The sequence below is a fragment of the Urocitellus parryii genome, chromosome 10 (assembly GCF_045843805.1).
Source record: "Urocitellus parryii isolate mUroPar1 chromosome 10, mUroPar1.hap1, whole genome shotgun sequence".
Classification (NCBI taxonomy): Eukaryota; Metazoa; Chordata; class Mammalia; order Rodentia; family Sciuridae; genus Urocitellus; species Urocitellus parryii.
This window is the reverse complement of record NC_135540.1, coordinates 17,833,545-17,858,922: the sequence shown is the minus strand read 5'-3', so window position 1 is coordinate 17,858,922 and position 25,378 is coordinate 17,833,545. Positions and strand designations below refer to the sequence as shown.

Here is a 25,378-nt window from a genome sequence, read left to right as displayed (position 1 = left end):
GGGCAGCATGTAGAATTATGGTTACTTCCATTATTTTTAACATAGAAGCTCATATTTATAGGTTGCTTAAGGTGTGCTAAATACTGTTTTGAAAATACTGCCTGCATGAACTCATTTGGTGTTCACAGCACTCATAGGACAATTAATGGACAAGAAGGGGTGATAAAGTCCCCTGATGCTCCGCCATCCCCTACTCCAGTGGCACCCTGGATCTCAACCCTGGTAGTCTTGCTTCAGAGCCTGCCTTCCTGACTTTTGTGATGCACTACCTCTGTTCTCCAGGAGGAAAAAAAATAGAAAAAAAGCTTCTTCTTTAATCTTCCTCCATACAAATCATTTTTGCTATCACCTTTTTAACAAGAAGTTAAATTTTATCAGGCATGAACTTATGGTACTCTACAATAATGTCATGAAAATCAGTTCCCTAGGTATCTCCTAAAGTTTACTATAGAATCATACATGTACTTTAAGATTCGAAATTACTTTTGAAAAATGACTTTGCTTTCCCATAAGCATGGGGATGCTCACTGCCACAGGGAAACTGGTATAGATGGAGGAAAAGGGAAACGGTGCCTCCTACCAGTGCACTTTGGTAACCTGAGAAATATACGGTGCATATTAGGAACAGGAACAGTTCAGTTATTTGACTACCTGTCAACATTTACAAGTTAAATCTTTGCACAAGATTTTCTATTGCATTTGTAAAAATTTTTTAAAAAAAATGGTGCATTGTATTCCCCTGACCTTGAAAGTTACTGGAAAAAAATATTGCTTTCCCTTCTTCACTTTCCTCCTCTGGCTGCCTGTACATCAGTTCTATCAGTATCATTCATATCCACTGCCTCTCTCTTCCATCCTTAGATGCTACACAGCACTTAAATGACCAGAGCCATCTGATGCAGATGCATTGATGACTTTAGGAAGCTCTGTAACTTGTGACCTATGGAGCTTGTTCTCCAGTATCCAGCCTGTTTGTGGGCCAGAGTCCTGAGATTACAGTTTATTTGAGGTCTACAGGAAAAAATAAGCCCAGTGAATGTGAATCTTGACTCCTCCTGTTCCAGCACAACCTGAATTCAAAGCTTTTTGTCCTCCCACAAATACAGGGCTTGTTTGATTAATGGATTTAGTTCCTGGAAACTGTCTTAGCAGAATTTACTAAAGGCTTTCAACTTTGTGCTACAAAATGAGGAGTTCAAGCAGGATATCATTTGATGTACTTCCTTTGCTATTTTTCTAAGAGCAAGACTGGGAAGTTTTATGGCACTGTCTTCAGACTGGCAGGGTTTAAACAAACAAGATGCCCTTGACATGAGGAAAGGTTTCCCTCTGTTTTTCTCATTGCAGTCTTACTTGGGTTGAGCAGTACACTCATTTATAATACACGTGGAAGGTACCAAGAGCAGTCACTTACCCCAGTGGACAGTACAGTGGTTTTATTTTATGGTACAACTGTGTCCTCTGTATCATACTCTTGTGACCTCTGTGGTAGAGTCAAAGGAAGCACAGCACCCTGTGCTGCCTCCTGCCAGGGTTACCATAACCCCTTTTTCCATTTGCCGGGCCTGATGCACATTCCTTCCAGATGTAGCCTTGCTTCTTAGCTGAGGCTCTTTTCATACATCTCTGCACCATTCTATTTTTCTGCTCACCCCATCCCTGCCCCCTCCCTATCCCTGTATAGTTACAGTCCACATTTAGCTTTCCATTTCTTTCCCTTGTCTATATGCTCAACATTGGCTTCATTTCATTCCTGCTTTCTCTGAGTCCTTGAGTCATCTCAGCCTCCTTCCAGTGCCCCTTACCGCTCCCTCTGGGCACTTTTCGGCATCTGTTTATGAGACTTGGCGTCACCAACCCAGGCACTGCCCACACACTCTTCTTACAGAGCCTTCCTCTATGGTGTGACCTCACCACCTTTCCTGAAATTTCTCCACCCGTGGCTTCCTGAGTGGGACCAGCAAATGCCACACTCATGAGTGAATGTGGACTTGAGAGACGAGTGGTCTTGCCTCTGCCTCCTGCTCTTCCAGCTTGTCCTGACTCCCTCCCCACTGCTTTGCTACTTATCACACCCCTTGAGTTGCAGATGTTACTTTCCATCTCATAGTCCCTTCTCTTAAAGACTCAAGATTAGGGGTCGTGTGTTTCCACTATCAGTATCACCATAGGACCTCATGCATAAGACATTCGGTTTGTCCAATGCCCGAGTTCTCACGTTGGCAGTTAAAGAAGATGCTATGGTTTGAATCTTGAATGTCCTCCAAGGTGCATGGGCTAAAGGTTTGGTCCCCAGAGTGGAGCTATTGGAAGGAACCTTTAGGAGGTGGGGCCTAGACCTAGTGGGTAGGCCTGAAGTCACTGGAGATGTGCCCTTAAAGGGGACAGTTAGAACCTGGTCTTTTATCTTCCTGGACATGAAGTGAGTTGTGATCTCTGCCACACACTCCCTGCTGTTGCCATCTGGCAGTCCCACCAGAAGTCCAAAGTGATGGGTCTGCCTCATCTTGAACTGGAACCTCTAAACTATGGGACAAAATAATACCTTTCTCTCTACAAGTCAGTTACCCGAGTAAAACAGTAGACTTATGATTTGTTAAAATAGATAAAAACAAGTTGCTTTCTCAGTTCTTGGGGGATCTGAATCAGGAGATGGATCATGAAGATAGGGAAAGAGTCAGGAGGGCTTAGTGGAGGGGGTTTTTAATGAGCAGCAAAATGTTCTAAGCAGCCCAGCCCCAGCAGGTGCTTTCCTTTCCTTGATTACTGGTGTGTGGTTAGCATAGTTTCTGTGCTCCAGATCTCTGGAGATGACTGGGCATTCAGAGTCTTCCTATGTGCAGGTATCTAGAGGCTATGACCAAAGCTGGCCACATGCATTAAACCCACACAAAGAAGTGTAGCTCTAAATTATCTGCAGAGGAGGTCTCATCAGTAATCGACCCTTCTGTGTTCACCTTCATGAATTTTACAGTGATTTTCACATTGTAAAATTATACCTGCAAGAGAGGGCTATCGCTCAGGGGGACACTTACATCACCATATCGGGGTTGATATAAGGCATAGACTAAAGTCAGCAGTAACTCTGTGAATGCGTTGTCTATCTCCCCCATCCCACCCCACAAACATGAACCTTTGTCATCTCTGTGCTGACCTGAGTTTGGATGTACAGTCAAACCCCCGTTGGCTGTGGATTTGGTCTGTGTCGACCTCAGAACATTGGGAGTGCTTTCACTCTCCTCTGAGGCAGTTTTAATCATTTGGCTTCACAGTTGGTCATCTCCTTACCCAGGTGAATCTTCTGAACTGGGAGCATTTCTCCTCTTGTCTCTTTACATGAAGCCTAATGGATGTGCAATCTTTCAGCATTTCTTCTTCCTCTGTCTGAAAAGTTGTGATAACAAATATGACATAGGGCTACAAGCTTTTGTGAAGTTAATTATTTTAAATGAGGAAAGAAGATCAAACACCTGAGAAGAAAATGGCTTAGAAATTGGAAAGAAGGTATTCCGCTCTGCTACAGTTGGTTGATATTTGGCTCTTTTATTTTTCTCCTGAGCAATGTAAGAGCCATTGAGCTCAGAGGACGGGAACATCCTGTACAGAAAATAGATGGTGTGTGGAGGAGGAGAGGGGGCACCCGGCAGTCATTCTTTGAATCCTTCAGTGAGCTTCACTTGAATATGTTAGAGCAGCGAGGAAAGGGCTAGAAAACAGAGCTCTGCTTGGATGGCTTCCAACTCCCTTTACAAAGCTCAGGAAAAGCTCAGCTAAGCCACATGCATTTTATGTTTTCCTGAGGAAAGACTCTGCTTGTTGGTCTTGGGGTTAAGGAGTCTCAGCAAGTTTTTATAGAGACACTAAAACATTCTCTTCATATTTTCCTCTGGCACTGAAAGGAGCCCAGGGGAGAGAATCACATTTAAGTGCCAGCTAGGCCGATGAGCTGTATGAGAGGTTAGGTGAGGCGCAACCTCATGGTGTGTGTGCCCTTAGCTGCCAGATCACAAAATGTGTGTGTGTGTGTGTGTGTGTGTGTGTGTGTGTGTGAGATGAGTACAGAATCTTCGCTGAAACTGGAAGAAATTAAACTCTCAAGTGCGGCTTATGTGTGTTTCACAATTTCTGACTTTGATGAGATAGTGCAAAAATGAACACCATCTTCATCCTTACCAGATAATGGCTCGACCTGTTCATGTGTGAAAGTGCAGCAGGAAGGATACGGACCGACAGACGTGAGGGACATGTCACAAGAGTCTCAAGACTGTCCAGAGCTGGAGCTTTCTTCTTTGTCCCCAGACATTTTCTTTTTAAAAGAAAGCAGCAGAATTTTCAGTTCTTTGTGCCAGTGATTTGGAATGTTCACCCGAGCAAGAAGACCATTTACGAACCGACTTCAGGCTCTCTTGGCCTGTCATACCCCATTGTGTTTATTTCAAAACCTGAGATTTTTACCTAGAGAATGTTGCCAGAGAAGAAAACCTGTCAGTGTTGCAACTGGCATTTGTTGGTGCAGTTTTCCTTTATCTGCTGAACTTAGCTGTTTCTTTTTCTAGAAAATTCTCATCTTTACCTTGCTCATTTACAGAGACGACTGCATAGGAGGCATAGTACTATATTTTTTATTTATTTATTTATTTATTTATTTATTTATTTATTTATTTTTGTAGTGCTGGGAATTGAACCCAGGGCCCTGTGCATGCAAGGCAAGCACTCTACCAACTGTGCTATGTCCCCAGCCCTGGCATAGTACTATCTTGAAGACATTATATCTTGTTCACATCCTTGTAATTTTCTCATTCATAATTAATATTTCTTATATAGTCATTTTCCTTAAATTTTTGCCATATAAAGTATATATAATTATGCTAAATTGGGATACCAAAATATTGCTTATATCAGAAGTATCTAACATTGTTTATAGGTTTAGAGTATCAGTGCATTTCTTTGTTCCAGGTTATTACCCCTCTTCTAGTGGGACTGCAAATCAGAATTAGTCTCATGGTCTTTCTCTCTGTTAACCAATGACAATTTGTGATGTAAAGTCAACTGACTAAAGAATCATGATTATGGATTTAGGAGTGAGGGAAGTAATATCCTAATGCTATTAAGGAAGTCTGCAAAGTTTCCTCTTTTAAAGACCATCAAGAAAAAACCAATGGCTCTGTTTATTTTGAATTGTCAGTCAATATTTTTCAAGGGGAAAAAAGTAGACCCCTAAGTTAATTTTTAATTTCCAAACTAGAAGGGCTATATCCCCTTCATGACCAAGTTACTGCCCTCCAGACACAGGAAAATATGCTAGGTGCTTAAACAAAGGATCATGCTGTTTGGGGACTATGCAAGTGTCCAAAATAGTGGCAATCATTTCCTTGAATGGAATGAGTGACCAAGTACTTCTCCCTCAGCCTGATAAAGCAGCGCCACCTACTGCACAAAAGCCTGATTTTATGCTGAAGCTGTCTTGAGCAGAAACTGATCTCTACATGTACACACACACACACGCACACACGCACACAGACACACACACACACACAAAATTGGTCCACAGGCTCTTATCTGCTAACATCTAATCTGGGTCAGTTGAAGTTTTTTTCCTACCATTTCTCTCTGTATGTGATTCAGTGTCCTCATTAGTATTGGAAGCAACATTAGAGAGAGACAGAAAGAGATACAATGCAAACAGGAAAAATGTCAAAATGCAGGCCATTCCCCATTGGTGTCTACCACTGTCTTTTCTTCTGAATATAATGATGCAACTCTATGTTCCACTTTACACATAGCAGTGATGTAAGAATTAATAGTCAATGCTTGTCTGAATTGAACCATTATTCATATTTCATCCTAGGTGTGTGTTCTTTATTAAATGGCTACAGATTTAATAGACATTTGTGAATTCCCCTTTCTCCATTATTGTCATTCCTAGAATTATATGTAATGTACAATGTTTTAGCAATAATAACCCCTAGCATTCTTAATGTTCTTTGTATTATGACATCACACAGGCATTTGCATAAAGCATTAATAAGAGGATATCTTTTTATTAAGTTAGAGTCATTAATTATCCTTTCAACTACTTAGGTTTATTTCATCTAGTCTATTACACCACAACATAAAATAAGTAAGTGGTACAACAACAATCATGGTTCTTTTCATCATTCCCTGTAACTCTTTCAAGGTCTTCACTGGTTATCGACCACTCACATCATTCATGATGATGCTTCTCCTTTTGTGCTGAGAAGATCATATCATCTCAAACCTGCTCCATAATTAATTTTGCAGCATGTACTCCTTCATATTAAATTGTATTTGTCACCCTGGTGTTAATTTATTTGTACGTTAATGGGATGTCATACAGCCCCAAATTTATATTTGACTGTTGTCAGGGCTTTGCTCTCCAAACAAACTGAAATAGAATAGCACTTGGCTTTGGTATATGATGTAAAGACATGATTGTATAATTGATATATGTTAGAAATAGACACAAATAGCACAGATGGCTTCAGTTTTAATCCATATTTGAAGAAAAGCTGCGTGAATCCCTAATATTGTCAAAACTTGACTTTCTCAATCTCCTGGACATGTTAAGAAGCTTTTATTATATTTATTGTAACTTTACTCATTCAACTCAAACTCAAGCATCTACTCTGTGCTAGGCACTGTGGTAGGTTCTCAGGATTCAGTGATTAAAAAGTAAATTCCTTCCCCTCTGTGAACTCACTTTTTTTGTAGAGGAAAACAATATGCAAGTGGTCCCAGCAGGGAGGGCCAGAAGCTGTGGGCACAGGAGGAAGTGAATGCCACCAGACTTCAAGGGCATGGGCAGGGGAGGAGGAGGAACTGAAGAGACTTCTAGAGGAGGGAGAGCCTAGGTGACATTTTCAGGGGTGAAAAAGAACTTGCCAGGCCAGTAAGTACAGAAAGTGTTCTAGGAGGGGAGATAGGGTTTGCAAAATCACAGGTGTGAGAGCCACGCGGTTTAAGGAGAATGTGTTTTGCACTTCACTTGGGCTCAACACTGCACATGAAGCTCTGAGAGATGGGATGGGACAGGCAGAAGAGACAATAGAGGATCCTTCATGAGTTTGGACTTTTTTTCTGAATGCTTTAATGATTTTTTTTTTTTTAAGTAAGGAGACAAGAGTGAGTGATTGGCTTCAAACTGATCAGAAAACTCCTAGCAACACTATAGAGAGCGGATTTGAGCAGACTATGGCTGGGGGAAGGGGGATCAGTTAAGAAATAAGCAGGGAAGGGGAAGCAGTTACACATTACAGAGCTAATTGAATGACCACCTATAGAAGAAATTTCTGTTTCTAGCATATGAACAGTCTAATGGCATCTTCCACTAAGATACTGGCAGTGCCCAAGTTAGCATTCAGCCAAGGAGGCATGTGAGTGTGTGCAATACCTCCAATGAGAGAGATCCACAGGGTCGCTGGCTATAGACTTTTGGAGTTCAGGGGAGTCACTAGAATTAATCTTTAAATCTATTCTTTATGAACCCTTTATAGTATGTTTAATTGTGCTGAAAGAAATCATGAATAGGTTCTATGCACCGAGACCTCCCTTCGTGTATCGCACTGTTCTTCCTCCCCCAGAGGACTGGTATGAGCAGTTGAGCCCCCTGGTCCTGACCCTGAAGGACTGCATGGGAGAAGTGGTGAGCAGAGCCAAGCAGTCGCTGACCTTCGTGCTGCTCCAGGAGCTGGCCTGCAGCTTGCCCCAGTGCCTGACGCTCACTCTGCGCAGAGACATCGTCTTCAGCCAAGCAGTAGGTGCCCGTGGTTCCCACAGAGCCGGGCTGCATGTGCACATCCTCTCTTTGATGAGGGTAGAATTATTCCTTTGGCAGTTTTATTTTTAAAGATCCTTTTTATTAAGGTTTAGACACCCATATTTTTTTTTTCTTGTGATAGCTATGAGCAGAAAACCATGCAGACGCAGCTTAGGAAACCACCTTCAGTATTTCTTTGTGAAACACTGAGATGGCCAAGTCTCGTCCATTCCATTGACCAGGGCACAGAGACTGTGAAGAAGGGGTGACCTATCTTTGTATTATGCTCTGGGGTCTGCTAACATGTCAGGGAAGGGACCTCTGCCTTGTCCTGCTGGTGACAAGCTAGGACTGGGCAAAGGGATCTCTTTACTCGGTTTCTCTATCCACTCCCAAGACAGGATTTCACTATAATCCTTATTTTGTTTATAAAATAAATTTTCAGGGCAGTAAGGCTTGAACCAGAGCTTGCCAGGACTAGCTCTTTTTCTGATAGGACCCTACTACTCCACCTCATGCTGGTGCCATCCTTTTTCCCACCTGCCTCCACCCCCAGGGTTGAGTCTTATAAACAGAAAACATGCAGGGAAGGAGACAAAAGGCCTCCTTTTAAGCATTCCATTCAATGGGAGAATTTTAACCAAACTGTCTCTGTCCACCATTAAGCTATCTCGTGGCTAGTGCACAGCCAATGGCGCTAACCACACGTCAGGAATTATGTCCTACTCCCTATATAGTTCTTTATTGCGTCCTTTCAGTGAGTCTCTGAAATAATTGCCTCTATTCTGCATGTACAAATAATAATTAATTCAGTCTGGAAGTGCTAAGTAACTTTTTGTGGTTTTCTTGGTAGAAATCATATACATACATTTGAAAACAAACTCAAACTCCAAAAGCCATGTACTTACCCTTTTGTAATACTATCTTCCCCAAGACTTTCATACAGAGCCTTGCTAGATCAAAGACTGCCAACTTATTTTATTATGTATCTATGTATGAAGACTAGTAACTTTGTTAGGATTTGTTAGAATTTTTAATTAAATCTGTGATGTCTTAAAAGTCTAAACTATTTTAAAATTGAACTAATAAGATTGCTGACCCCAGTAAGTTTCTTCAATGATTTTTTTTTTTTTTTAGCTTGCTGGATTGGTTTGTGGTTTTATCATCAAATTACACACGAGTTTGCACGACCCCAACTTCTTGCAGCAGCTTCATACAGTGGGGTTGATAGTACAATATGAAGGACTGCTGAGCACATACAGTGAGTACTGTTTAGTACATGTTACCATCACGTCCCTATCCATGATATTTAGTACATCAACCTTTCAGGGAAGTATAAAAATAAGAAGTAAATCTTTATTGTGCCAAGTATAACAGAAATAATGTAATTTCTGGTTTTTACATTCTTTCACCTTGTAACTTACTTTGACATCCCATTATGTTTTGAAAATAGAATTATAGATTATTTCAAAGTAGACTCCTGAGAAGCCTTCTGGCTTTTTTTTTTAATATAAAAGGCTCTTTGCCAACATACTTTCAATCAGTGGATTTGAAAATCCTAATGCTGTAATATCTAGAACTACACTATTCATTACTGGAGTCTCCAATGGATATGGAGCCCTTGAAATAGGCCTACTCCAAATCAATGTATTCTAGATGTGCATCCCAATTTCAAAGATTAGTTTTAAAAAAAGGAAATTTTATATAGTTATTAAAAATTCTACATTGATTTTCAGTTAAAATGGTGTTTTGGATATATTGGGTTCAATAACATATTATTAAAATTACTGTTACTTTTTTATCTTATTTATAAATATGACTGACAGAAAATGTATACTATACATAGTGCATATTCTGTTTCTGTTGGATAGAGATGATCCAGAATCCTACTTAACTATCTCTTTCTCAGGCTTTCTTAGTTTGTATATGTAGATACAAAGCTACCAGGGGCCTTGGGCAGTGGTGGTCACTTCAGTCATAGAAATCAGATATCAGTCCTGTCGATAAAAAGATGTCCAAATGATAGTTTGTTTTATAAAGGTTTTAAAATCTCTCTGTAGCCCCTGAACAAAAGCGTGCATTCTTCTTCCCTCCAGGCGAACATGGACTTCCAGAAAGTCCATTGAAAAGGTTCTTATTTCTCTGATGAAAACCTTCAGCCTTCGAGGAACAGTACGTGGAATAAATATGCCACCTTCAAAAACCCTTTCACTAAAATATTAGAACAAATTCCAGCAAGAAGGGGTAGTAGCTCGTGACCTTTTCTTTATAAATATGTTTGTAAAGAGGCTCCTTTTTCTTTGTTTAGGTGATGAAATTGGAATGCTAGAGGACATGGCTGTTGGCATTTCCGACTTGAAGAAAGTAGCATTTAAAATCATAGAAGCCAACTCCAATGATGTCTTGCCAGTTATAACAGGAAGACGGTGAGTGTGACCGTTTCTTACAGACTCTGCTTTGTTTGGGATGTTGTATTTATTCCTGGAAAAGGAGCCTTGGAGAATTCAGATTTGGCTTGAGTTGTTTTCTTTTGTTCTCTTTTCCTTTTTGCTGAAAAGTAAATACATATGATGCGACAGGGCAAGATCTTGAAAATCTTCTAGAGCCTTAAATGTTTGTAAATTGTAGTCAGGTGAGTCCTGTAATGCTTCTCCATGACATATGAGAAATTTAAAATAATAGCGTGCATGAGGAGAACATTTTCTCTTTATAGCTATCTAGTCTAAAGCTCTGGATGTTTTTACTTTTGCGGGAATCGTTCAGTTAATAGCTCCATAATTCTTGAGATGACTTTAAATTAAATTCAGTTAAAAGCAGCAACATTTTTAGGAAAGATATATTCCTATGTCAGGGGCATATACCACCATTTTTCTTAATTATTTTTGACAATTCATTCTCAGGCTGTGAAATTTCCGAGAAGTGTTTTAAATATATAGCTTTGAAGGTCAGTATATGATGGGCGAAATATCAGAAATAATTAAGAAAAATGATTGTGTGTAAAATAGACCTCTACTAGAAGACTTCTATCCCATAATAAGTTGTTGCAATCAGAATTCCTTCAACCTTCAACTATTCTACTGTTAGCAGTTTTAAGTGCTGCATGAGTTTATTTAAAGATTGAAATATTCTTTGGTCATAATGAAAGCGTGAATGTACAAAAGGAAGAAAACCTTTCATGCTAGAGAAAAATGAAGAGGAGGCAATGTCTAAAATTAATACAAAATACATTTGTCTTCCTGTCTACGGTAAACATGTGATATTTAAAGTTTATTTGAAGGGTGCCGAGAGTCACACAGTTCGAAGATAGGTAACTATTTCTTACACATAAAGAGAGAGGAAAATAAAAAAGCCAATCCTCATCTTCATAAAACTAAAAATCTCATTTGGAGATTAATGCTTCATTTGCTATTCATTGGAAGAAAAAGGAATAAAATTGCCCATATACACACTTGGAAATAGTACAGCTCTGTATATTACCATGAAGTTTACTGTCAAAAGTGAGAAGGCGATACTTTTCTCACAATTTATAAGGGACACTTACCAGGGCGTTTGCAGATGAAGAGCAGAGGGCTTTTTCTGAGGATACTCCTCAAGCAGTATCTAAGTTCTCAAGTTGTCAGAGATGGGCGCATCCCCCCCCCCGCCCCCCCCCCCCCGCCCAATGACAGCATGGGTAGCTTGGCAAATCTTGCAATTGGAAGGAGTCATCTCAAACCACCATGTTAGGAATAAGGGACTCCATCAAAGGCATACAACAATTTTAGAAGCAGTTATTAGTGAAAAGATAGGAAATAATGGACAGAAGCAGTGGGGATCTGTGGTGCTTTTCCTGAGAGCTGCTCCCACCAGGCAGAACTGCCCTCTCTCAGTTTCACCAGGACAAAGCCCATTCACTAACCTTTGCGGCTTCACTGTCCTGGAGAATGACTTCATTTGCACTGGAGAACAGGAAAAAGCACAGTCTTGAAAACTGTTAGAAACAACAGTGATTTACACAGTTCCATTCACTGTAGAATCATAAAGAATAAATAGGAATCAATTAAACAGGTTTATCTAGGAAGTGTTTACGAAACACACAAAATAATTACTGAGAGAAATTAATATGATACAGTTATAATGGAGAGACAGTCTGTGCTCAATGTCTGGAAGACTCAATATTGTTTAGATGGTATTTGGATCTATATAGATTTAGTATAATTTCTGTCTAAATCTCAGGAGTCTTTTTTTACAGAAATTGGCAGATTTAAAATTTTATGTAAATGAAAATGACCCAGAATACTCCTCAAAATTTGTATGGAGGATTTATATTTTCTGGTTTCAAAATTTTCAATAACACTATAATAATCGAGACAGTATAGTTCTGGTCTAAGTATCTGTATACATAGGTTATCAGAACAGAATTTGGAGTTCAAAAATAAACTCTCAGAGTCAATTGATTTTCAAGAAATATAACTTAATGGTGAGTGTAGAATCTTTTCAAAAACGATACTGTAGCAATTGGTTATCTATATGCAAATACAAGAATTTGAACCCACATACAAAAATTAACCCATGTAGATCTAAAAATATAAGCTAAAACCATGAAACTTCTGGGAGAAAATATTTATAAGTTGGCTTACTAATGAGTTCTTTGGACACAAAAATCAAGGTGCATCAAAGAAAAAACAGATAATAGGACTTTATCAAAATAGTAAACTTTGAAGCATCAAAGATATCATTAAGTGAATGAAAATACAAGTCACCTCCTGAAAAACATGAAAATCATATATTTGAAAAGAACTTGTTCCCAAAATATTTAGAGATAGCTTGTATCTCAATAAAAAATGAAAGAAAAGAAACCCTAATTTAAAAATGGGCAAAAATTTGAATAGATATTTCATCAAATACATTTTATGAATGGTTTGTAGCACATGAAAACATACTTAACATCATTAATCATTAGGAGAATGAAATTAAAACCACAGTTAGTTACCAGTTTACTCACACTAGAATCATCATAATCAAAAAGTCAGATAATAACAGAACGTTCATACATTATTGGTGGAAATGTAAAACGGTACACCACTTGGGAAACAAGCAGTTTCTCACAGAGTTAAGTATGAACTCATAGGTGTATATACCCATAAGAAGACAAAGTTTTTATTCAAACAAAAAAATTTTGCTGGAATGTTCACAGCTGCATTATTCCTAATAGCCCAAATCATGAAAATATCCCAAATTTCCATCAACTAATGACAACATCGGCACATTGTGTTATAGTGTATCTATAAAGTAGAATGCTACTTAGTAATAAGAAACAAACTGCTGGTGTACACTATGATGTGGGTAACATCAAAAATATTATGCTAAGTGAAAAAGCCAGATGGAAAAGTCTACCCATTGTATGAAACCATTCATAGGAAATATGTAGAAAAATAAACTCTGTAGAGACTTCCTGAGGCTGGCAGTCAGAGGGGATTGACAGGCATGAAAGATCCATTTAAGGTGATGGAAATGTTCTAAAACTGGATTATGGTTATGGTTGTACAACTCAGTAAACCTGTTAAGGCTCTGGATTATGTTATTAAATGTATGCATTTATGTCAATTGTATCTTAAGCTAATACAAAGTCATCACAGAAAATTTACATAAAGCGTGTCACCTTCAGAGCAACTTGCCCATGTGTACTGTCTCATTGATGCTTAAATATTCTTGGAAGATTTGCAATAAACCCCATCCCTCTGTTAGCCATGCTATTCTAAGGAGGGCTGGAAGCAATTAAACAAAGAGCAATAATGTGTCCATCCATCTGAAGGTAATGTTAACATCCATATTTGCTCGATTGATGGTGATTCCCAATTCTCTTTCATAGCTAGAAAGTCTTTACATTTCTACTCGCAATTCACACTATATCAGAAGACAACAAACTTCAAAGTATGCGAGGAACTACTCTTGCTGAGCATATTTTATGAATAATGATTTAAATTTTCAACTTTAAACATTAAAGGTTATTTTTAAAAAACGTTTTATTGATGTACTATAGTTGTAAGTAATATTGGGATTCATTGTTACATATTTGTACCTGCACACAATATAACAACATAATTTGGCCAATAGCATTCCCCAGTATTTCCCCTTTCCCTCCTCTCCTCTCCTCCCTCATTCTGGTCCCTTTCCTCTGTTCTACTGATCTCCCTTCAATTTTCATGAAAATTTCCCTCCCATCTTTCTTTGTCTTCATTCTCTCTAAGCTCCACATATGATAGAAAACATGCAATCCTTGACTTGCAGAGTTTGTCTTATTTCACCTAATATAATGTCCTCAAGTTTCATCCATTTTCCTGAAAATGACATAATTTCAATCTTTTTTCAATCTTTTTATGGCTGAATAAAACTTCATTGTGTGCATATACCACGTTTTTTTATCCATTCATCCACTGACTGACACCTAGGCTAGTTTCATAGTTTAAACTATTATGAATTGTGTTACAATATCATGGATATGCATGTATCACTACAGTATAATGACTTTAATTCTTCAGGATAAATATCAAGGAGTGGTATAATGGGTTATGTGATAGTTCTATTCCTAGTGTTTTGAGGACCCTCCATACTGATTTCCATAGTGATAATGTTTAATAAAGATTTCCAAAGAAAATATGCCTGTGGTATGTGAATGTTGCAAAATGATCAAGACTCTCAACGGTTACACCTTAAATAATTAAACCATTTCATTTCCACTAGGCTATCACGAACAGGGTTTATCAATAATAATCATGATTGAGCTGTGCCAAAAAAAAATTATAAATGATTTGGTTCATCAGACTAAACTATGCTGAAAATATCCAATATCCATAGTTCAATTACTTTCTTTATTTTGGGAACTGATGAGATTTTAAAAATAACTCAAGAAAACAAATACCATGACCATATCTAAACACATAGCCCTGGGGGCTAAAAAAATAAACTAAATATTCTTCCTTTCCTGATGGAGCTCAGAGTAATGTAGAGAAATCAAACATGGAAACAAATATTTGCAATTCTCTGTGCCAAGCAATTTGGTGAGGATATGAAGGGAGGCTTCTTGAATGAACAATAGAAAATAAACAGACAAAACCCCAAATCCAGGCTACATTCCAATGAATCTACAATGATCTGAAACACGAAATAAGCCATGCTTCCTCCCTGTCCTTTCCTTCTGCAGTGAACACTATGTGGTAGAGGTCAAGCTTCCAACTGGAATGTTTGAGTCGCTACCTGCACAGATTAAAGAAGGACAGTTACTCCGTGTGCATCCAGTACTTTTTAATGTTGGGATCAATGAACAACAAACTCTTGCTGAGAGGTAAGCTTCAGGTACAAGGCTGATTTCAGTTGTTCTTTTTTTCCTTTTTAGGCTATGCGGGGAAATCCCACATGATTCTGCTTATAGGATTTAGATATATTTATTGGTACCATTCTCCATTTTATTAATTCCAAGTTAATTGATATAGCAAGGTAAAATATTCATATTCAAGGAAATCTGGCCCAAATTTAAATTTAAATTTAAAAAATTGGGGCACATGTCGAGGCTAATACCAAAGTAGTCACATGGATCAACTTTTTTTTTACACTTGCAAGTACAATGTGTATATTAAATTTGAGAACTTTTTATGTTCATATATATATTAACATTGTAAATCCAGTTATATATGTTAAAATTTATGAACACAGCCTGTTTTTTTCCTTGTTTTATGTATTATTATAACTAAAGTAGGATAATGTTAACATGTCTTTTAATAATGACTTCCTCAAATAGTAAATGACTTTATGCAATTCCATGAGGCATTGTCAAAAAAACACTTATTCTTTCGGAGCAGAAAACTTAACTTCTTCACCTAATTTACATATAAAGATTATAGAAACTGTGGATAAAAGTTTACAGAACACAGGTGTAAAAAAATTTTAGGGAAAGAATTGATCATCTTGTTTAAGCCAGATGTGGTAGCTCACACTTGTAATCCCAGCATCTTGGGAAGCTAAAACAGGAGGAGCGAAAGTTCAAAGCCAGCCTCAGCAACTTAGCAAGGCCCTAAGCAACTCAGTGAGACCCTGTTTCTATGTAAAATACAAAAGAGAGAGAGAGAGAAAGAGAGAGAGAGAGAGAGAGAGAGAGAGAGAGAGAGAGAGAGGGAGGGAGGGAGGGAGGGGGGGAGGGGGGGGAGGGGGGGGAGGGAGGGAGGGAGGGAGGGAGGGAGGGGGAGAGGTCTGGATGTGGCTCAGTTGTCCTCTTGTGTTCACCCCTGATACCAAAGGAAAAAAAAAAAAAGAAAGGCCTGGCTGGAGAAGTCTCTGACAGGTAAACTTTGGACAGTCTGAGAGTCTTTGGTATTTAAAATGATTGCTTAACTCCCCATAAGTAACTGTTTTAAAGTATGTGGCATATTACTTGCTATGACTTGTTAAATATATTTTAGATCTTCATTACTGTCTTTTACTAAACTAACATTTCTGCTATAATTGTAGTTCTCTTGAATTTCAATGATGCTTAACATGCCTCTTGTTAGCTATTATTTTCAGACTCTCTCTTTGCTTCTCCCTCTTACCCACAAGATGTTTCCTGGAAAACATAGGTTTTCATAATTCTCATTTGGCAGTTAACAAGTAGATGATGAAGCTTTGTATTTCATGTTTGATTTCAATCCATGTGGAAGCTGTTAGTCTATTTTCTTACAGTACTTATATATCAAAATATCGTTGTATGCAGAGTATTGTACATGAAGTTTTCTTTGATAATTAAACACTTTTTAAAATCAGTATAAAAGTTTGATTGTTGTGTGTGTGTGTGTGTGTGTGTGTGTGTGTGTGTGTGTGTAATCTTTTTCCGCATATCAAAAGCAGTGTCTGTGGCAAATGATATTCCTGAACATAACTCACACAACTTGGGACAAAAAGAACCAGCCTGATAAATAGTGTCTTTTTGATATAGCAAAACTTTTTTGGTGTACACTAGAATATGGAATATTTGGGGTTTGAATTAACTCATAGACAAGGTAAAACTTAAAGATAAAAAAATTAATTGCTCAAACTTCAGGAGACTGGGAAATCTAAGAGCCAGGACCCAGCTGCATTGGTCTCTGGTGAGGGCAGATGTCTGATCACGTTCCCCTGTGTGCTCACGTGGCCTCTTCTTTGTGTAGATAGTGCAGAGCTCTCTGGTGTCACTTCTTGTAATGTACAGGATCAGAGCCTATCCCCATAACCTCAATCAACCCAACTAACTCACTTACTCAGAGGGGCCCCATTACTAAATACAACAAAACTAGGGTTAGGGTTTCAGCACATGGATTTTACTAATCTTACTTCCATGAGGATGCTATGTTAAAAACACCAGTTCACTCTGGTATCTTAAAATAAGTTAGAAAAGTGTATTTTCAGTCTGGAGAAACTCTTTTAATTTTCCTATGACTATATTCATATTCTCCAAGTTCAGTTCATACAGATATTAAACATTGGCTCTGCCAGGCACTGCCATGTCCAGCTATGGGACAGAGGGAGATAGGAAATGTGGGATGTGATACCTGTGCTGAATGAACTACAATACATTAAGGAGGATGAGTCAGCCAACACCATGTTACATTTGACCTATGCAATCATCAAAGATGTTGAAAGGACAGAAATAGCGTAGGAAAGAAATGGGAGTCCATGTGGAAGGTCCCTTGGAAAACAAGAGCTTTTCCCTGCTTTGAAGAATATGAATTAATCAAGCCAACAAGGAAGGTTAGACATTCTAGTCAGAGGAGGAAGAGCATGTGAACAGTCTCAGAGGTGTTAAGACAATGCTGAGAAGGGAGAAGGGTGTAACTACACTCCCATGAGTGTGTTTGATAGCTTTTGTGGAGACTTCAGTCCTGAACAAAGGGACCAGACTTTGTCATTACGGGGAGAAGAGAAGCATTGAAGTTCAGTGAACTGATAGGGTGATATTGATTCTTTCAGCATTTGGTTTATGTATAATGCAATGCCGGGTCCACAGCTGATACTGAGCAAATATTTATTGAATGAATGAATGATCTCGTCATGCTACATAATAGACAAAAAGGGAAGGAGGTTGGAGGTATAGCACTGGAGCATTTGGGAGGCTTGAGGAGAGTAATTAACTACCTAATATATAGTGACAGTGAAAAAAAAAAAGGAAGGGAAAGCAGACATGTGGTATCAATAAATAGTGGGTAGGATGGGGGAACGAAATGAAATCCAAAATGGTGCCTGGGTTTTGAACTTCAGTTAATGACAGGATATCGGGGATAGGTCTAGAAACAGTCAATAAGAGGAAATGGATTCAGGTTTGGGTTATGTTGCACATGAAGTCAGTATAGGAGGGACACAACTCACACTGAGAATTCCAATCTAGAAATATGGATTGGGATGTAGATACATACTGGGAGCCATTTATACAGCATCCTTTTATAAAAGAGAGACAAGTGGACTTTTGAACTTGGGAAATTGTCAAAGAGAAGACAGTCAGGGACACATGAGTAGAAAGGTTTCTCTTAAAGAAGGACTAAAAGAGCCCTGGTACAGAAAGGTTGGTCTTAAAATTTAGCAGGAAAAAAAATATCTGTAAAAGTGAACTCCTCTCTGTGGGTATAGGGCTCTACATGTTCCTCTGGCAGTTGACAGTGTACAAGACTGCATGCAGCACAGTGCCCTGTCCTGGTCTTCTGAAGCATTCTCAAGCTGCCATAGGTAATGAGGAAGATTGAATGGATAAAAAGAGAGGGAGGGAGGGAGGATTTTCTATGCATGCAGAGATGCAGCCCCAGAAAATAAACATTCACCAGATACTAGTTTTCTACATGCACAGGAGGTTATGTTTGCATATGGTATTTAGTCAAAGTTCACAGGCGATGATGTGAGACTAGTTTGGTGTTGTCAGAGTGATTGGTAGAATCAGGGTGGTGGAGACTAGAATATGTTTGAAATCACATTTTTGAAATGTAGCTTAAAAAAAATGAGTGACTCTCTCTTAGGAAACTATTGTTATCTATTTATAAAGCAACGATTAAAAAATGTAACTTTTTGGAGCTCTTTTACAATCCATAACTACTTTCTTTTTTTCTACTTTTAGGTTTGGAGATGTCTCTTTGCAAGAAAGTATTAACCATGAAAATTTTGAACTTCTGAAAGAATATTATACAACATTTATGGAAAAGATGCCTCCTGATTGTAAGTACATGAGTTGTAGAAAACAATAACAATAATTTCTTGATTATAAATCTTCAGGAGAGGTCAGGCATCGAGGTCAGTGACTAAAGAAGCATGGGATGGGAGTTGAGTGTGATTTTGAGATTATGAGAACCAAAAAGATTGATTGCCAAGGTGGCCAGGCTGACGCCTGCCTCATTACCTTGATTGCACTTTAGAATATGTCCCACAGCTCATGCAGGGACATTAACTTCAGTGCCATTGGAAAATGACAAAAATTTAAAGTTTAGAACTTAACATTAGAAACCTCTATTGAGCCTAATAAAAATTTTTGCATAATTCTTCACCATATAAACACTTAAGTAAATCCTTAAGTCTCCAATTTGCAAGATAACGTCAGACATGTCACACACTGTATAAAGAGAAAATCAGAAAGAACACAAGTTACACAATGTAATGCCCAGGAACATAAAAGAAGGAGCCAATTTACTGAATATACTTATTGCAGCATTTTACAGGAAGAACTTAAGGCATTCAAGTTTATAGAAATGTGTTTTACATTTCTTTGGAAAAGGTTTGGCCATTGTTCAATTCTGAAGCTCTTTTTCCTACACCATTAAGTACATAACACTTAAGTAGTCCAACATCAGAGAATTAAGAATGTCTTTGGAGTTCATTTGCAAATAAGTATAAATATGCTGAGATATTGAGATATTCACAATGATAATAAACTAGATTTTAATAAAGTAGGGAATGTTTTAATATTTTTAACCAAAAATTATAATTGAAATCTAGCTGTCATCCAATCACAAGCCATTTGTTCACTGCTTTACAGTCTTATACTTACTTTGTAATAATATTAGGTGGCAGAATGTTAAGGTGTTTTCATTAACCCAATGAATGTTGAATCAGATTTCTTCAGTGGGCATATGCACCCCCATGTACAAACAGAAAGTTTTACTTGTAGTTTTCATACTATAATTTTTATATTATTTTATTTTCCATCAAATGTTTTTTGTCAAAATGAAATTAAGCAGGTAGAGTTTTTTTAGCAACCAGCACACTTTGTATTATAAATTTGTTAATTACCTGAAAAGTTACTATATTATGTATAAAACTCTTTTGCTTTGGTCATTAATAAAAAAAAAAAGAGTTGACTCTAACTTGGATGTTGGTGAGTCTTCAGTCTGTTTATAAGTTATTTGTAATTTGGAAGTGAATCTCAGAATTTTTATCAACTTGATTTCTGTTTATCTTGTTCTTAAAATGTATGTGTAGTTCCTGGATTAGCAATAGCAGCCTGACCTGGGAACCTGTCAGCAATGCAGACTCTCAAGCCCCACTGCAGATGTACTAAACTTACCCTGAACCCATATTTTAATAATCTTTCCAAGTGGTTCCTGACCCATATTAATTCTCGTTTTTAGTTATAGATGGGCAAAATACCTTTATTCTTACTCATTTTTAAGTGGTGCTGAGGATGGAACCCAGTTCCTCACATGTGCTAAGCAAGCGCTCTAGCACTGAGCCACAACTCCAGCCCCCTGATCCACATCAATTCTTGAGAGCCATCAATGGTCGTTGATATATCATCCTCATTCAAAACCTATGTTAAAGTCCATGAGCAACACTTGTACCACCTGTAAAAGAATCATGTAGAAGTACTTGCTGAAATATTGCCTGAGAGATGAAATACAAAATAATCCTATTTTTAATTTAAACTTTTCACAAAAATAAATATTAAAAATGTAGAAAGATGAAACCTTATATATTAGCAATTAAATAGTTGTCCATTTGTATCAATGAGGAATTGTTTGCAGGACCTCCTGCAGATACAAAAATCTATGGATGCTGAAGTACTCTATAAAAATGGTGTAGTATTTGCATAAAACCCTGGGTACATACTCCTGGATGCTTTAAATCCTCACTAGATTATTTATAAAAGCCATACAACCTATTGCAATGCAAATAGTTGTTACGCCTTATTGCTTATAGGAAATAATGACACAGAAATTCTGTACATGTTCAAATACAGTTTGAATCAGTTAGCAGTGTTTTAGTTTTCTGAATATGTTTGGTGGCTGATTGAATAAACAGATGTCCAACCTGTGGATGTGGAGCACTGACTGTATAATCAAGTGTTTTTAGAAACTTGAAAATTTACTGTTTGAATACAGGATGGCCTTTTGAGTCATACCAGTTCCATTTCATTATTTAGGCAGGAGTTTTAATATTACTGGATTTTCCTTTTTTGTTTCCTATATTTTTGAGACAAAGCTATCTTAGATTCACCGCAGAATGGAGTTGTAGCATGACTGTGGTACAACTGAACCAGGGTGTAAACCCCATTTGTATAGTTATGCTAACACCTGGGGGCTAGGCCTGAGTTAGAAACATTGCGGGCCAAAGCATGATTTGAGTTGTACTCCATTTGAGGACAAAACCACAAAGTTGTGAGTAGAGAAAGATTAGAGGTTAGGCCATTTGCTAAAAGGGAAGGAACTACTATAGTGGACCATATCCACAATCCATAAAGTTTATTGTTTTCTCTCATAGTAAAATCAATGGACAGTTTCTGTCGATATTTAAGATAGATTAATTCTCTTAATAAATTATTTTTTACTTATTAATCCATTATGAATGTGCTTTCCATTAATTTATCAACCGGTTTTCAAATGATTTATGCATTCTATACGATTTTGAGGAAAAACAATAATTTTTTCTCCAAAGACTTTTTTTTTTAACCTTAAGGAATGCCCCTTACTTTTCTTATATCAAGACATAAAGATACATCCCATCCCAATATATTCACTCCCAAAGGGCTTTCATCTTTTTGCCCTTCTCTTTTTTTATTTGTTCTTTTTAGTTACATGTGAAAGCAGAGTCCATTTTGATGAAATTATACATTCATGGAAAACATTTATTGTAATTAGGGCCCCAGTCTTATGGATGTACATGATGTACTGTGGATTAGTCACCTGTGAATCTTTTATTCTTTTGTTTAGAAAATTTTTCAGGACTAAAATCATATTCTTCCCCAAATATTCTCTATTCCCATTCTATGCAGTATATTTATTTAATGGGCAGTCTCAATTCAGCAGTCTACAAACGTGGGACAGGTTTATTTTTGTGACTGTTATCAGGTTTACTGAACACTTGAACCTTTGGAGTTAGTAATTGGGGGAGGGATGTTGAAAGAAACTTGGTCATTATATACCGTCCAATATGTTCATCATTGTCTAGTAATTTGTGACTCATGTATTTAAAAAGTTCAATGCAATCAGAGTAAGTATTTAATCAAATTCATATTATTGTTATCCTCCACCCTCAGCTGTGGAAAGACCATCAGGGGAAGGCTTGGTAAAGCAGGGCAGCTCCTGTGTCTTTGTCCTGGAGAAGTCATGGGATCTCGAGAAACATCTCATGGAATGTCCCTGTTACCAAGAGGCAAACCCAGCATAGGAATCCCAGGAGAGGGCATTTCCTTCCCTGAAAATGATGTGAAGCAAGTCATACATATCTAAAATTGCCACCAGATAGAACTGCTGCTGCTGGCCCCTTTTCTGTGCTGTGAATTCTCCCTCACAATTTTTTTTTCCTCTGGTGATGCTGCTTTCCAACAGCTGCCATCCCTGCACTGACTCTGAGGCACAGTGATCTCTGGGAGCTGCTTCCCCTCAGGCCCTACCTATGATATTCACTGGCCCCTTTGATCAACTGGGAAATTCCATGGGGCCTGTATTCCATGCGCTTCTCCTATTTGCTCTGATCTTCCCATTGAGCTTGATGATCTGAGACATCTTTCAGACATCTTTCAAGCCCCTTTCTTGCCTCCCTGAAACATGAAGAAGACATTTAATTTTGCATTATAAGTAAACTGAAAAGAAAAATAAGGCACTTCTGTAAATCACCAGCACAAAAGGCTCCGTGTTTCAAGACGGTTATCGCATCTCACATATAATCCAGAGCTTTTGTAAAAGGAGCAGATACAATGCTTCTTTCTCTCTGCTTTAAGGTTGGAAGGACCAACTGTCAATTGTTCACATCCAAGCACTTTCTCTAATAGTAATGCCCGGTACCCAAAACAGAGGGAGATTGGAATCATAACATAGGTTTATTAAAACTTGACCACTTAACTGACTCCTTTATTCAAACAATAAGAATGGATTGTGTAGCACTTTTGACTACAAAGGAAAAACCAGGCAGGGCTTTTCTTAGCTATTCTAAATTATTTCTATATTAATTGAAAATTCTTTATGTGTATAGGATCTCCTTCATTATAGCAATAAGAATTCCACATGAAATGCTTTTTTAGAAAAAAATGAAAAACTTAGTTTGCAATGCAAGTGGGTAGAATGTTGTCATGTATTTCATTGTATGTATGTGATTTTTGCTGGAAGTCTCACATTCAATGGAGCAGGTACTGTTGAAGATCATATTATGTATAAAACTCTGCCAATCACTATGGATGATGAAGATGAATAGGCCTGTCCCCTAGTAGCACACAATTTAACGACTCAGTGTCATCAAAGAATGATCTACATTAACTCTGAACCTCATTTCAGAAAAATAATTGCTATTTTAGAGTGTTGATCCTTTTTCTGAATAATTTGATTTTATTGTTTTTTGCTTCCATTGTTCAAAGAGTTTTACTTTCTCCTTGATTGTTTCTGACATTCATGGTCTGGTTACGCATTGTCATAGCTTTCATTTCTGCACTAGGAAAAATAAAACATCCTGTACATTCATTCCATTTACAAAAATAGGAAAAGAGAATGCAAATTTAATAGTTTATGGATAATTAATTTTAGATGAATTATTTAAACAGTTTTCTCCACAGTCTGCATAGAAAATGATAACAGACATTGTGAAAGGTAATATCTGTAACTACAAGAAAAGTAGGGCTATAGAGCCCACAGAGAATGAAGGAATTATTTGACATTGAGGCAAAAAAGAAACTAAAATGAGAGGCATATAATCCAGGGAAAGGTGAGCAAGAATATTAGATATGTTGAAGACAAAGAATAAGGATTAAAAGAGAAGCTATTGGATTTGGTTCCTATGAATGATTGATGACATTTAATGGACTAGTTTTAATTAGCAGGCTTTTAAGAAGAGAACACATCTTGTATAAGTAGATAGAGAGAGTAAAAGCCACATCTTAGGAAACTCACCACTGAATACCAAGAGAGAAATGAGAAAGTAGGCTGAAAGCAATGGAATGAAACAAAAGGGTTTTTGTTTTGGCTTTGATTCAGTTTTCCAAGAGGAGAGGTCAATGTATGTTCAAAGACGGATGGAAATTTCATAGTGCTCTCTATGGGCTAAGAACCTACTCTTGGTGTTGCTGAGAGGTTCTGGAGAAGGTAGTAGTGGTGAGTCTCCTGTAAGTAGCCAGAAAGCTCCAAGAGAGTACAGAGGACTAGACCTTCCATGTAAGGCAGAGACTGAATATAACTTGACAGGGATGAAAGTCATCTTCTTGCTTCTATATCATGAAAACGGCCATGCCTGGCTGAGGCCCCATTAACACCTGAAAAATTCCGGCGAAAATTCACAGTCGCTCTATGAAACTGGTGTTCTACACATAAAAGGTTTGAAAGGTTAAAAAGAGGAGCTAGGAGTTGGTCTTCAAAACCCTGCTGGTCACTGCTGGTTCTCAGGTCTCACAGTCCTTTGGTGAATTTAGAGGGAAAAGCCTTAGAAAAAGATTTTTTTTTCACATATCCTTTGCCAATTTAAAAAATCAGGTCAATCATGGTTTTCCTTGATAGCCTGTTAACTTCTTTTAACAGAATTATTGAAATATACTTCTTAAATATAACTTGTAAAAAGCTGTGAATGCCTATTAAGAAGTCTGACATCTTTTACTGAACTAACATTTTGTTAGCAGAGTGTAATTTAGACTAAAATATTCTTAGCCTTTTGGACTTCTATTCTTCTTTTCCTCCCTCCCTTCTTTTTTTCCCAGTGCTAGGGACTGAACCCAGGGCCTTTCACATGCTACCATGTAGCATGGTAGGCCAGCACTCTACCACAGGGGGGTTCCCTCAGCCCCTCAGTTAGCATTTTCTATTTTTACTATTTCAATTTTTTTTCTTAACTCTCACTTTAAAAATTGATACATGGAATAAAGCCGGTTCAAGACGGGATAAAATTAGAGAGATTTAATAAATGTTGGAATTCAAAATAAATGAAATTTATAAAAAGAAATGGTGCTCTATTGGGACAAGTAAACCTGCAAATAAGAGGATTTTACAGAAGCAGATGAAAAAGAAGAGCTTAACTATAAACACAGTATAGGATATAAAAAATTAGGTTAATTAGATCAAAAAATTGAACAACTCCCTGTAATGTCTGATACTTTGTCATTTTGGACATTGCCATATAACCATCGAAAAAGTAGCATATTTCTCAAACATGGGCCAGAACTCT

At 37.7% G+C, this 25,378-nt stretch overlaps 1 protein-coding gene across 2 annotated transcripts in view; it reads left to right on the top strand.

The window, feature by feature from the left end:
* Inpp4b (inositol polyphosphate-4-phosphatase type II B) overlaps positions 1-25,378 on the top strand; it is a 756,225-nt gene that overhangs the window by 661,578 nt on the left and 69,269 nt on the right. For both annotated transcript variants that reach the window (XM_026386173.2, XM_026386174.2), the window contains 5 exons: positions 7,602-7,774; positions 8,915-9,038; positions 10,086-10,203; positions 14,961-15,101; positions 18,867-18,964. In XM_026386173.2, the coding sequence (XP_026241958.1) occupies positions 7,602-7,774; positions 8,915-9,038; positions 10,086-10,203; positions 14,961-15,101; positions 18,867-18,964 (654 nt within the window). The remainder of the gene's footprint in view (positions 1-7,601; positions 7,775-8,914; positions 9,039-10,085; positions 10,204-14,960; positions 15,102-18,866; positions 18,965-25,378) is intronic.